Genomic DNA, 15,210 nt, shown 5'->3' with positions numbered 1-15,210 from the left:
TTAAATTACTATCTTACATTATTTTTATTATTATTATGAAGATATAACATGTTGAGTGTCTGAAGCTAGCGCCTTTAAATTTGCACTAGAGCTACTGCAGCCAACTGTAGAAATCAACTCCAACACACACCACAAGATACGATTGGCTACAGTCAATAAAAATGACTACATACTTCACTGCCTAGCTACAAATTGCAACTGTGTCCTCTTGTAGCCTTGTTTTTTGTCTTTGTAGATAACAGTATGTCATACAGTGCCAGAATCCACATAAGCAGGTCTATTTGAGATTACTTACATGTGTTGATTAAGGCATGGGGTTTGCACATTGATAACAGGTGGCTTTACGCATCCACCAGCTGCAACAGCTACATTAGCCTCCTCTGTTATTTTGTTAGCTTTATTAGCCTCGTTGTGCCAGCTCTAAACTAAAGCAGCATACGTCATACACAAAGCATGTTTTGGCTAGTCGACTACATTTGGTATTAGGGGTAACATTGATTTCTCACAGAATCGTTGCGCTAATATAGATGTTCTATTGCAAGGCAATGACAAAGCAGCTCAAAGTGTAGTTTATAGCCATGAGCTACATACATCATTTTGTACAGAAGATCCAGCTCACATAAAAACCGCTAACTGAAAGCTGATGAAAGGAATACACCCACAATTTCCTACATATGTCACACATGGCATGTGATTTATGTTTAGATGAGGCCTCTTGGGCTCTCTCTCTCTCACCACCTGCTTACATAAATCCACTTCCTCTCAGACACTTTCTAGGTTTTTCCAGGTAGACATCAGCTCTGTCTGGAAGACTTCTGTACCTCAGTGTATCTCACTATGTCTCCAGACAGTCATGTCTTTCAGATATCTACAGGTCAGATTTTGTAGCCATGTTGCCCAAATATTGGCTTTTTATTATTATTATTATTTAAGAGACTCTCCAAAGTTCAGTGTTAGAAATCAGTTGGATTTCCTGCTTCTTAATCTCTGTAATTCCAATCAGATTCAGTGATGTTGAGGTCTGGGCTCTGGGGCCGCTAATCTATTGTTACCATTGTTCAAAGAACACAAGTAATTTCTTTGTCTGTTTTGTGAATGTTCTTCTTTTGTATCTATTTCCTTTTTTTTCCAGCTTCATCTTGACTGGTCCACTCACGTTCAGACCCACAGCTGTGTTTTCACAGTGGAGAGCTGGACAGAACCAGCTGTGATTTGTTTCAGATCTGAAGCAAGAACAGACTTGATTTTCTCCTTTATCTGACAGTACAGGTGCAGATATGGAAAGCTCATATGACTTAGAAAAACATAGAAATGTAAATTAATGAGAGTTGCACCGCCCTACAAGACTAGCTCTGGTTTTTAGGCTAGTTATTGTTTCTTTGCTTTTGAGACTGGTATCTGCACACGATCTGTGTTTGGGCTTGTTATTTGGGAGTGTTTTTCTATACATTGTTACATTTCATGATGAATGGACCAATAGAAATGCTCCAATACACCCTCAAGCATTTTTATATCAAACAAGATATGGCTATTTTACTTGGATGATCAGTGAAACAATAAACAGATCAAGTATTCTCTTGACCTCAGCACATACTGCTGGTTGTTGTCAGCGCTCTTAAAACAGATTTGAGTTTATATTCATTTTCCAGAAATGTGGGGGGCTACAGCTCATTGGCTCCACAAGTGACTGTGGAGAGAAGGCATTAGTCACAGCAATCAAAATCACTTGGTGTAATTACACTGACCTCATGAAGAGAAATCTTTGTATGGTTTTAGGAGGAAAGTAAACACGCCGTGAAGGGTCGGGGTGGGTGGTGGTGCAGTGGTGTAGAGCAGATTCTGTAATTAATTACAGCACACTGTTAATGTGAAAAATATACAGACACAGTGGCTGGGTTAGTGAGCAGGACATCACAGCATAGTGTTAATTAGAATAATTACCGACGCAAGGGTGGCTCCGATCACAGCGTGCCCTCACAGCCTCCTCCTTTACCTTTCTCCTACCTTTCTTGTACTCTTTCTTTTCTTGGGACTAATGACTTCTGTCTCCATCATGGGTTTAAAAATACCATTTCTGGCCAAAAACTTTAATATTAGCACTGTCTAAAAAAAACAATGTCCCTGGCATCAGGCCCATAGCTGACCATTCCATGTAATAAACATTTGTGAGGTATTTCTACAGCCATTCAGGGAATACTTGGGCAACAAATCAACACACTTCATATGCAGCTGATTAGCCAAGACCTGTTTGGAGTCCAAATTGTGCTCCCGTATTTTAGAGGCTAATTTGCTAATAATTTCTGGAAGTCAATAGTCACCCAAATAGCCCTCATTCCAACCACAGTTTGAGAGCAAGTCTTAATTAAGGCAGAAAAGATGAGCTGATGTGTTTTAGGATGAATTACAGTGTACTGTGAAATATATAACTAGCAAAATGTTTTTCCTTAGCACCATTTAGCGTCCATCAACAGCACACCCCTGCGCTCCAGCCTCTGTTTAGCTTCAGTATGTAAATAAGGTAAGTCTAAGTTTTTGATTCAAATCAAGGTATTTTAAGTAAAGTTACTTATTACATATAGTTCTATATGAACCATTTGCTATCTTTGGGCAAAGGCTGTTTGGGTGACTATTCACTTCCAGTGTTTTTAGCAATGCTAGCTTTGTAGCTTTGGCTCTAATTTAATGAAACACAATTATGACTCCAAATATATCTTAGTCAATTTACTGCATCTGGGGTAAGGACTATACTCTGTCTTATAGTCACCAAATTGTGACTGCTACATCCAGAACAGGGTGGTGGTGGGTCTGGAGTCTGCGTGGAATCATCGGGCACATCCTGGACAGCATACCAGTCCATCACAGGGCAATCACACTTACCCACTTTCTTTCTGTGTGTGTGTGTGTGTGTGTTGGGTTGTGTATTTATGACATCACAAATCGAATTCTCATTAATGGAGTGGGTTTTTGCAGCTCCCTAGGGCCCCTTTCCTGGGACTGCTTCTTTCTGGCCTCTCTCTCTCTCTCTCTTTAAAAAGAGAAGTTTGCATTCCACACCTCCTCAGCAGACAGAACACAATGGAGAAGAAGGAGCCACTCCTGACCTGCAGCAAACATTCCATTGCTGCATTTAAAGTCCCTCCAGCGGCCCTCCGAGAGAAAAGGGTTAGTGTCCAATCCGCTTTTATAAGCTCTGGACACAAGTGGACAGTCTCACGCTCAGCGGGGGTGGCGCGAGAAGGAGCTTTAGCAAGCCCAAGCTAATTAGCATAGAAGCTATCAAACCAGAATGGGCCTTCTGTAATGCACAAACTCTGAGAACAGCAAACATGCGGTAAACATACTGTCATGACCAAACACGAGCTGACCTTTAAAAGGAGAAGTCCTCCCATTTTTCAGTATTTGTAGAATTTTAGTAAAGTTCTACGCAGAAGGGACCGTTTCACCATTCTCAAAGCGGTAAACAGAATATGTTGTAATCAGGTGATATGAGTAACCATCACTGTGTTAAAGAATAGATCCAGATGTATTCAGGAAATGAATAGGTGCACTTTGAACTTTTATCAGTTATGACCCAGTAAACATTTAGCCGTTGATTCAACGTTGAAATAACGTAATGACTGCCGTCTAATCAACGTTCTCTTAAGGTTGAAAATGAAAGTTGAAAAGATGTTCAAACACAGACATTGAAAAGACGACTATTAGACGTATTTTGGACGTCCATTGAGGTTATTAATTGGTCCCGAAATAAATTACTGTATAAAACGCGTTTTTGGATGTCCACTGACGTTATCGATTGGTCACCACTTAACTAACTTATTAAGATGGATTTTGGACGTCCACTGACGTTTAAAATATGTTCTTGACGGACAGACTACTTTTAGACCTATTTTGAACGTCCAGGGACGTTCCTTGTTTACTGGGGAAGGTTTTATGAACATTACTATGGAGGTAATATATATATATATATATTCATGAGCATCTACCAGTGTTCAATAAACATCACAATTATGGATATACTAAAAGTTAGGAACTATGGACAAATTTGTCAAAATTGGTGGAATTCCCCTTTAATCATATTCTCTTCTTATTCCGCATCTAAAATAAAAGTGTGTGTGAGAATTGGGGGATGTGTGTGTCCCGTGTGTGTGCATTAACGTGTTTACTTGAGTGGCTTTTCTTTTCCTTCTTATGTTACAGCTTTGCTTTATAGCTCTGCAGCTGTGGCCACAGCACAAAAGGCAACAAGTTCTGACTTGGGAGTGACCTCTGCATTAAAGCTCAGTGACTCCATCACCTGCACTCGGACACCTCCCACCTCTCACCAAGCACATAACTCCAGAGCCCTGACCCCAGCACAGCCAGACTGATCCTGGTGCATAGTTAACAAATAAGACCTGTGTAGAAAAGCCCAGTGCACAAATACATGATTAAATCAAGCTTTAATATTTGACTCTAGCCATGGTTTGAGTTAATACAGTCTTTGCTTAGCACTATTTCAGGTGGAACCATGCGTATACCCTAGCCTGCCATGTGCAGGGCATCAGTGTTATGCACCGTAATATCCCAGTTGACATTGCTTGGATCATTTAAAAGGCATTTTGCCTTTAACGCTATCAGTTTTTCTTTTCCTCTGACATGCACCTATAATCCCATAATCTATAATCTATAATCCAGCACCAGTCTCAGCTCCCTAAAACCCACCCTTCACTACCCATTACACTGCCAAATTCTTTAGACTTTGCAGCAAATTCATCTTCATTTCCTTAGAATGTTAAATTGGTCATATAATTTATACGGAGGAATTCCTCTAATCTGCCAGAAGGGGTCAGTGTAGGCTTAGGTTTGCAGCTTTGACCCTAGTCTTTTGGAGGAGCTGTGGGTGTAGAATGTGACTAGGGCCTGCTGTATTGTGTAGGAAAGAAAGGAATGCTGGAAGGTTTTAGGAGGCGTCAACTAAAAGTGCCCCAGGGCAGATAAAGTGATCTGTGTCAGCAGTGAGGACTAAAGTCTACTGCACAGCAGGGTCAATCATTACCTGCTTGTGCTGAGGCCAACTGCCGCCATAGAAAACAGCAATAAGTCATCATACGTTTACACCTAAATTTAGTGACCAGGATTTCCCCCTGATATTTAAACCCCTATGTATTATAATTCTTTATTTATCTAACCAAAGCTGTAGCTACTACTATTAACAAGCATATTTCACAGCATTTTTAAAAATAATGTGGAATAAAATATATAAAATCTGAAATAAAGCCCAGTAAACAAGGAACGTCCCTGGACGTTCAAAATAAGTCTAAAAGTAGTCTGTCCGTCAAGGACATATTTTAAACGTCAATGGACGTCCAAAATCCATCTTAATAAGTTAGTTAAGTGGTGACCAAACGATAACGTCAGTGGACGTCCAAAATACGTTTTATACAAGTGATTTATTTCGGGACCAATTAATAACGTCAATGGACGTCCAAAATACGTCTAATAGTCGTCTTTTCAATGTCTTTGTTTGGACGTCTGTTCAGCTTTCATTTTCAACCTTAAGAGAACGTTGATTAGACGGCAGTCATTACGTTATTTCAACGTTGAATCAACGGCTAAATGTTTACTGGGAGGTTATTAGTAGAGAGTTTTTCTCCCTGTGCTGTTAAGTAATATCTTCAAATCTTATGTGAAGCGTTTATACTAAATTTAAATCATGGCTGCGAGGAACAGATGGAACAGTTCCGCCACAGAAACATTAGCATGGTAAGGTAGCCTACTGATGTCAGGCTACTTCTGGACCACAAACGCCATTCCAGATCATCCCAAAGGTGTTGGACGAGGCTTTATCCCTCCAGAGAACAGTTTTAACTCTCCACAGCCCAATAAGTTCTTATTAAATTACAGTTATGATAAAACTTTTTAGAATATTTCAAGGAGTCATTATTAGATGTTAAATTATAAGCAGGATAGCGTAGTGTTGTTTATTATGGCTTTATTATATGGTTAGAGGACAATAAAGTGCCCAGAAGGAAGCCCAGTGAACAAGGAACGTCCCTGGACGTTCAAAATAGGTCTGAATGCAGTCTGTCCGTCAAGGACATATTTTAAACGTCAATGGACGTCCAAAATTCATCTTAATAAGTTAGTTAAGTGGTTACCAATAAATAACGTCAGTGGACGTCCAAAATACGTCTAATAGTCGTCTTTTCAATGTCTGTGTTTGGACGTCTTTTCAACTTTCATTTTCAACCTTAAGAGAGCGTTGATTAGACGGCAGTCATTACGTTATTTCAACGTTGAATCAAGGCTAATTGTTTACTGGGAGTGGACACACTCCACAAAACACAGGACTGAAGACCGCACTGTGAGCCCACACTTGTTTGAACTGTGGACTAATACAGGGTCAGTACAGTGTAATCCAGCTGTAAACCAAGCGAAAAGCCTCCGAGCCTCGGCTCTTGTGGTCACTAATCGATTTTTTCTCCGACATGTGACCGAATTAGCCGCTCACATGGGCGCCGTTTGGTTTGATCCCGCTGTCGCTTTTTAAAGTCCGCTATTCAAGCTGCACTCTCTCTCTCGCTCTCTCTCTCTCTCTCTCTCTCTCTCTCTCTCTCTCACACACACACACACACACACACTCACACACACATACATACACACACACTTCACACATGGCGAGCGGAGGGCAGAAAGTGGTGCTGATTACAGGCTGTTCCTCAGGCATTGGGCTGCGAATAGCCGTCCTACTGGCCAAAGACGACAAGAGGCGGTACCATGGTAAACAACCTCTATTTACTACACTAACTGTTCCCCTGAGGTAAAATGTCTACGCTGAGGTAAAGTTTGTGTTTTTGTTTGATGAAATAATTTCTGTTTGTTTCGACGTTAAATCGACGTCGTTTTTTCAGCCAAAAATCTCAAGTTCCTATATTTTTATTGTTGGAAACTGGTTTTTGTGGGTCGTTGGAAGAGCGACCAGTAGATATACTGATTAACTAGGTTTCCTGACCGTTGGGGACACAGGTAAGTCGGAAAGACGTTGAGAAAACCTCTTGCTCTGGCACAACTGGGTTGAATTAAGCTTCTTTACGTCTATCCTGTGAGTCTTTTCAATTGTTGTTCACCAAGGTAATTTAACAATAGATTAAAGAAACCCTCTGTGAAAATCAAGTGTATAAGATTTGTAACATGTAAGTGGGATATTGTTTATTTCTAAGATATGCCATGACAGAGCATTTCCGCTTTTAAAAACTCAAATGAGTGGATTCAGAATACCATTGTTTCTTATGTCATAAAGCAACCAATCCCCTGGGGCTGGGCTTTCAAGCTGACTGTGGTTTAAGTTGAGACAGAGGTGGGGGCTACCATTTCTGTAATCAGAATTCAATATTTCTCAGAAAATATTTTTTCTAAGAAAACAACACCCTAATACATCAAAGTTGTTTAGATGTAACTCTACACCTTTGTTGATCTATGTACGGTACATTAGTCCCTACCTCTATCTCCACTCATCCCTCTGATCAAACACTCCCCTGCAGATCATAAGGTGAGTCCTGCAAACTTGGATCTGTTCTTTAGGTTTGTGATGTAAGAAATCCTGGCTGTCTGAATTCTCCAATTGACTCTTGTTGGAACACTGCAGATTCAGGTTTGAAATACTCAGCCACGGCACTGACTGCTTATTCCATTCATGGTACGCCTTCGAACAAATAAACAGGACCACATGGACATGGCAGGATCTGATGGAACCCTATGAAGCATTGTATGGCTTTAGACTTAATTTGATTTAGATTAAATGTAGCCATGTAACTAACCATATGATAAATTGACGTATATATGACTTAATACACAATTTGTCCAAAGGTTTATGGATGTGTGAGTGAAGGAATGTACTTTAAGGTGTGTCTATTACTTACACCAGCAACAGCCACATGTCTAAGAGCAGTGCTAACCTCTGGAGTGATGGTGCCCCATCTAACACATCTGGGATGATCTGGCGTTTTTTGTCATGCATTTGTCTAAGCATTTGTCACCAATATTAGAGCTTACAAAATGTTGTGCCTGAATGCAATCAAATCCTGACAGCAGTCTTTCAATATCTAGTGTAAAGCCAAGAGGCTGCAATCTTCTGTCAGAAATCTTAGCCATGAGAGTGTCTTCACAGTGTAGCTTCTTCGCTCTGATATTACCCTTATTGTTAGAAACCCATGACCAGAAAAACGTCACATTAACGCTGTATGTCTGCAGCGTTTTACCTTGGATCCCAAGCCTTAAACTCAAGTTTAAGTTCACGTTCATGCCTCAAGTGTTGAAGTGAATCTTTGCCTTAGCACCTCGTAGCCTAGCCTTCATTCAGCTAACTATTTACCATGTGAAAGCTTCAGTTTCTAGGGGACGGCGGAGCAGCTTGCCAGGCGGAGATCATAAAGACACTGCCAGTTCTCTTTCAAGTGACTTCTCCAGGACAAAGCAGCCTTTATGGCAGTGAATTGTAGACCGCTGCCCCGGTTTAGTGGCGTGTCTAATGCGCCCATAGTTCACCCACTGAAGTGAGCGTTGGGAGAAGGACAAAGTTGGAGACCTGTACAAGAGAGAGTTCACTCTGAGCTCTGCCTGAGGTAGACTGTTCATTCCTTATCTTCCCAACATCATCTGCCTCATTAATGTCTTTCAGACGCTTTCTAAATCGTGTTTTTAAGGATCTACAGTAGCGTGCACTACCAGAGACCAGCCTTTCACAGTTAGATATTAATGTTACAAGTAATTACGTTTTCAGGTGATTAAATATAAAATAATCCACTTGCATTAGGAAGTGGGAAATCAAAGTGAATATCTGGATTGGGCGGCACGGTGGGGCTGCAGGTAGTGTCCTGGGGTGGTGGGTTCAAGTCCTGCTCCGGGTGATTGTCTGTAAGTTTGGGGTGTTCTCCCTGTGCTAGCATGGGTTTCCTCTGGATGCTCTGGTTTCCTCCCATTGTCCAAAAATACATTAGCAAAATGGCGATTATAGTATATAGAATGTGACACTACAATTTTAAGCTTTCATATTTGTGAGAACTCAAGGTTGAAAGGAAGGGGAGCTCTCAAGACGCTGTTACTGAGAAAAATAATGAAAAATGAAGTAAATTTACGAACAAACGTTACATTTACGAACGCTAAACTGGTGAGTTCGCAAAGTAATGGACCCGCCGCCCCAGAGCCCATACCTCAAGGTTATTGAGTGTGCCCCTCCGTGAAAACAAGTGTCCTGAACAGAAAGGAAACTGTGGACTGTTGATGCTTCAGCATGATTTTCTATTAAAGATATGCTACACACATTCCTCAGCTGGAAATTAAATGAATGAAGAGTGGTCCCTGACTTTTGCACGTGTCTGAATCTTCTTGAAGTAGAGGCAGCCTCAAAATCCGTCTACTGTAGCCACCACTGAAGAAGGAAAAGAGCTCCTTCTTGAACTCTGACCCATTTCTGGGAGCATTGCGACACAGCAGAGCCTTTTTGGATGTTGTTTTGAAAAGAGTAGAGAATCCGGGGTGATTTAACATTTCATTGGACTTGGTCGTAATGAGGAATGGTGACCTAAGCCAGCTAAAGGGAGACCAAAGAAAGAAAGAGAAATCCCTGGGAGAGTGGTGCATTCAGCAACGTTTAAGCTCCTCAAATCTTATTCCACAATAACAGCAGGAACAATGAAACGGTTGTTCCCTCCAACACATAAAGGCCTGGCCTGGTTTATTGGCCTCAGGCTGAGCCATGTATCTGAAGACTTCATGTAACTTCAGGTTAATCAGATCCATTCGCACTGAGGAAGAATGAAGATGCCGTTCACGTCGAGGTCAGAGGCGACACTGAGTAAACTCAGCGTGTATTATGTAAGAGAGAGCGGTTTTCTACATTGAAAGGCATTTTTCATCTGGCTCTGTTTTCTAAAGGCAGGCTGTACCAAGAAAAGGAGCAGAAACAAACGTAGACTGTACGTGATTATACACTATTTACACACATCCAGCATCCACATATCCCACCAAACAACCAAGGAATATCAGTATATTAGGGCTGTGTATATGATATCATGATATTTCAGTGTATATTTGCAGTAGCATTATTCATGACAGTGGTGCAGCAGGTAGTGTCTCAGTCACAGCTCCAGGGACTTGTGGGTTCGAGTCCCGCTCCAGGTGACTGTCTGTGAGGAGTGTGGTGTGTTTTCCCTGTGTTCCAATGGGTTTCCTCTGGCTGCTTCTGTTTCCTCCCATTTCCTTCCAAAAACAAACATTGGTAGGTGGATGGGCGACTCAAAGGTGTCGTATGTGTCGCCCTGTGAAGGACTGGCGGCACTAGTGAGCAATTCTTCACACGCACACTCAACCAGAGCAGGGGGCTACCAACCACCTCTGCGCCCAGCGAGGCACTTCAGCAATCTCAGAATGTGTAATAATGATAATGATGTGCAATTATTTGTCATTGTATAGTGTACAACGGAATGTGTCTTCCTCCTTTAACCCATCTGTGGCCGTGAACACACACACACTAGTGCACTAGGGGCTGTGAACACACACCCCGAGCGGTGGGCAGCCATCCACGGCACCTGGGGAGCGTTTGGAGTTTCTGTGCCCCTCTCAACAAGCAACCGTCCAGTACCAAGCCTTGTCTTCTAACCAATTAGGCGAAGGCTGCCCCCAATTTTCTCTTGCCATTTCCAGGAATTGAACCGGCGAACCTCCGGCTTCAAACTCGCTTCTCTAACCTCAAGGCCATAGGCCTAAAATGGCAGTGCCTTTATTGAACATGTGCAGATTTCCTTGTCATTATTCCCTAAACAACACACTACAACCACCATCATGTTGAGGTCTCTTAGAGCTGCCTGTTAGCAGTAAGGTGTAGCAGGGTTCCCGTCTATAGCAGCCTCCACTAAAAACTCCAACTCCCAGAATGCCCAGGGGTGAATGCCCTACCCTGAGCAGTGGAAGTGGCTCTTTATACCATGGGGACACACTTAAAAAATGTTGCATCTTTGTAGAGGGGTAGTTTAGATAAAAGTTGATGGCATTACTTTAACATTTAACCCACTGTATCTGTGTTTCAGTCATTGCCACCATGCGGGACCTGAAGAAGAAGGAGAAGCTAGTGGAGGCAGCAGGAGAGGCCTTTGGCAAAACCCTGACTCTGGAAGCTCTGGATGTCTGCAGCGATGACTCAGTGAGGCAGTGTATCAGCCGAGTTCAAGACCGCCACATAGACGTCCTCAGTGAGTCACGCCTGTGCTGAGTGAGCCCTGCGCCCTTTGGCCTCATAAGTAGCGTTTCAGTGCTAGAGTACGTAAACAAGGCTACTTTGTTCCTTAAGCAGCCTCTTAAGTTTGCAGTATTGCTACTGTACACACTGAAGTATTAGACACACATACAGAGGGAAAGGGGAACATGGAGGGATATAATGACTGGATGTCAGTGGCTTTAGTCTAGAGGCTAATGGAAGCTTGTATTTCCTATAAATCACAATCAAATCATGGTGAGCCAACCGCCATAAAAACACAGACAAATCCAGGCTCCGTGTGGCTGCTGTAAGTTATGCAACGTCCTTTTTTAGAAACCACACAAGCAAGTCCATTTGAGATTACTTAAGAACTGAGCAGAGTTTGACGCAAGTGTACAGTGACTTAAGGATGAGGTCTGCGTAATACTCATCAGTGGGGAAAAGTCTCACACTCCAGTACTAAACTAAAGAATAAAACGTTTTAGACACCATGAAAAGTGGTATATTTGAGGAGGTGGTATACTCTCCCCCTTTTCCACAAGTGAACAATGTTCTGGGACTTAATGACACATCTGTGACCTGCTTTGGTCAAAACACCACAAGGATCAAACCCCACAGCAGAGTGTCTAAACAGCCCTGATCAGAACAGTCAGTTTCAGGGTCTGTTCACACCGACCCGAGAAACACAGCAGTGAGGAGCGAGGACCAGAAGCTCACAGCCTGATTTCCCAAAAGCTTGGAGAGAGAGTGTTTAATGTAATGCTCGCTCCACCATTTAACAATGATCCTACCTCTACGATATCTCTGAGAACCCAGCCCTGGTTTTTAGCTGGTTTTGCATGGTTCTCTTTCTTCTCAGTTCTCGCTTTCTCAAGCTTTGCTTTGTTTAACCCCTTCTTTGTCTAACCCCTTTAATCCAGACTCAGACAGGCGTTCCCTTTTTTTTTAGCATTTAGCATTTAGCAAATCGTTTTTTTCTCTCCATTTCTGTCCCTAGTAAACAATGCTGGAGTGGGTCTGCTGGGTCCCGTGGAGAGCATCAGCATGGACCAAATGAAGAGGGTGTTTGAGACCAACTTTTTTGGCACCGTGCGCATGATCAAAGAGGTGATGCCTGATATGAAAAAGCGGCGATCAGGCCACATCATCGTCATGAGCAGCGTCATGGGCATGCAGGGTAAGACCGACCCAGAACGGACACTGGAGACAAACGGAGGCAGCCATTTTGGGTTCAACACCAGGGGGCACTAGCACACATTCGTTGATGAGATACTTATGCCTTTTGTTATGCATATGAATCTTCACAAGCAGCAATAACTTTGTGACAGTAAATATTTAAGCCAGTAGAATAATGTATTAAAGCATTCACAAGAGGTGTATAAACATTGTATAAACATTTACACATATAGTGTACGTAACAAAAAGAGTATCAAAATGTACATGTTCCTGAAAAAACTGACGTAAACGAACACTAGGTAAGATTTGGTGGTTTTGCTCTTGGGCTCCCCCTACAGTTGTAGAGTGTAATTCATTTTTATAGCACTGTCCTGACGTTACATAGTGCAGTTACAGCAGTGTGGAGCCCAGATTAGCTTTTTTTTTACAGGTCAGTGGAGCATCACAGTAATTAAAGTCAAATTGCCGCCCTAGTGTTCCTTTAAACATAGAACATTTTTGAAACCTGTAGTACATACTGCAAAATGGACGCCGAGGATATGAGTATATGTGCCTGTGTTATGTACTGTCCACAGGGGTGGTGTTTAATGACGTCTACACAGCCTCCAAGTTTGCCATCGAGGGCTTCTGTGAAAGCATGGCTGTGCAGCTGCTCAAATTTAACGTCAAGTCTGTATTCCCTTTCTTCACATTGGCTTTATTTTCGTATAAAGGTGTTACTGGTTCTAAAAGCATTAGATTAAAGGTGTCGTCTTCATGTTCCCCCTCCCCCCTCAGGCTCTCTCTGATTGAGCCTGGGCCGGTGCACACCGAGTTTGAGTTGAAGATGATGGATGAAGTGGCCAACATGGAGTTTCCTGGAGCTGACCCTGACACTGTCAGATACTTCAAGGATGTGTACATGCCGTCCTCCATCGATATCTTCGAGGCTATGGGGCAGACGCCAGAAGATATAGCTAAAGTAAGCAAAGGGCTCTGGTCTCTTACCAGCAGCATATGACTGACACTGTCGTAGAACACGTAGACTTCATTTTCATGGTTTAGGATTTGGTTTTATTTGAATTGAAAAGCAGCTTTGTCCACCTCTGAACAGCCCTTTTCTAAAACGACCTGTTTCATCACTTGTTCCTTTAAATGATCATGAGCCGCTCACCGTTCACCCTCACCCTGAGTGCACAGCAGTGAGGACAGAGGAGCACAAACTCTGTTTTTTAGCCGTTTTTACTCAGTTCTCTTACTTCTCCGTTCTCGTTTTTTCCGTTTTTTTATAGTTTTTTCCGACAACAATCAGAAAGGGTGGTCTTGTTTCAGTGTGTGGGGGCTGGAAGGCTCCAGAATCCCAAATTAATGTGTTGAAATGTCACTCTCTGAATATCTGAACATTTTTTTCTCCAAGTAAATGCATTTCAATTTGTTTTAACTCCTTTTCCCACGCAGTGCACAAAGAAAGTGATCGAGTCCAGCAGCCCTCGGTTCAGGAACCTAACCAACAGCCTTTACACACCCATCGTAGCCATGAAGTACGCAGACGAGACCGGGGGCCTGTCTGTGCACACCTTCTACAACCTGCTGTTCAATTTTGGCTCCCTCATGCATATCACCATGAGCATCCTCAAGTGTCTGACCTGCAGCTGTCTGCGCAGACGTACAATCTCGCAGGACTGAAGGTGGCAGCAGCGAGACCACTAAAGAAACTGACCATACCTCAGTACGTTTCAGCGCGTGGACCCTGAAGCACAGAGTGGTTCACGTGAACATATTCACGTCTGTAGTCATGTGTTCAGGGGATTTTAGAGTGTGCCTTAGACCCGTGGCTGGAGCCCAGCCCTGTAGACTTTCCTGTTTTCTCTGCTCTGACTCTCCTGATCCAACTTATCAACTAATGATCAAGCCATTCGTGAATCAGGCTTAGTTTGTGCAGAGTAAAGAAATAAACTGTGCACTCTAGGTGGGACCCAAGACTAAAGCTGGGAAATGTCATGCGAAACTAATAGGCTCCTGCTGTAGCAGGAAGCGTTATAGAAAAGTGGGTCAGTAGTAAATTATTGTGTTATTTATGAGGACCAATACGCAATGTTTTCAGTCCTTGGAAACCTAGATAAATGCAGCCAGTCTTAAAAAAATAATAATAGTTTTCCATGTAAGACTAAGCCTCAAGCCTTGTTTTGCTCTGCCTTATGATTTTAGCCAAATCCACCAGCTTTTCATAATGTTTTCCCATGTCTTCTGCCTCAGCAGTGTATTCTGTAAAATAAGTGTGAATATCTAGGTTATAATATAAGTTCCTTCTCAAGTTGAAATGATTTTTTTAAATAAATCATCAATTACAGCATTGTGTTTACAGGTTGCATTTACCACCGTTCTGAGGGGTCCATTGTGAAATACTCCACTCTGATGGTGATGGGTACCAGACCTCTGAAGCCCTGTTAAGGATATGAATGTTGCAGTAGAAACAGGGTGACCAAAGAAGTCCAGATGGCTTTGGCCCCTGCAACTTAATCTAGCTTTTCCTGGGGGGTCCCTATAGGTGTTCCCGTCCTGGGTGGATTCTCAGGCATTCGGCCTGATACCAACAACATTGTTTAAAGCAACCCTAGATAAGATTTGGCATTTTTACTCCAGTGCAGAGTACATCTCATTTTACAGCAGTGTAAAAGTGGAGGAGGTGGTTTCTACCCACTTCCAAAATGCTGAGTCCAGAGTTTCCATGTTCTCCCTGTGTCTGCGTGGGTTTCCTCCTACAGTCCAAAAACATGGAGGTTGGGTGAATTGGCTTCTCTCATAACTGACCTGGTGTGTGAGTG

The 15,210-nt window shown here is 42.5% G+C and overlaps 1 protein-coding gene across 2 annotated transcripts; it reads left to right on the top strand.

Annotated features, from left to right (window-relative positions):
* Window positions 1-6,653: 6,653 nt before the first annotated feature.
* Window positions 6,654-14,990, top strand: rdh8a (retinol dehydrogenase 8a). 2 transcript variants are annotated; one of them, XM_066674699.1, is made up of 6 exons: window positions 6,654-6,759; window positions 11,064-11,225; window positions 12,228-12,407; window positions 12,982-13,075; window positions 13,184-13,367; window positions 13,844-14,990. In XM_066674699.1, the coding sequence occupies exons 1-6, from the start codon at window positions 6,654-6,656 to the stop codon at window positions 14,069-14,071; spliced, it is 954 nt and encodes a 317-aa protein (XP_066530796.1). In that variant the 3' UTR covers window positions 14,072-14,990. The 2 variants fall into 2 exon arrangements, with proteins under 2 accessions (XP_066530796.1, XP_066530797.1); XM_066674700.1 differs by lacking the exon at window positions 6,654-6,759 and adding an exon at window positions 6,883-7,005.
* The last annotated feature ends 220 nt before the right edge of the window (window positions 14,991-15,210 follow it).

Source organism: Hoplias malabaricus, chromosome 6, assembly GCF_029633855.1.
Source record: "Hoplias malabaricus isolate fHopMal1 chromosome 6, fHopMal1.hap1, whole genome shotgun sequence".
In the NCBI taxonomy this organism is placed as follows: domain Eukaryota; kingdom Metazoa; phylum Chordata; class Actinopteri; order Characiformes; family Erythrinidae; genus Hoplias; species Hoplias malabaricus.
The sequence above is the reverse complement of the archived record's forward strand: the minus strand, read 5'-3'. Positions and strand labels throughout refer to the sequence as shown.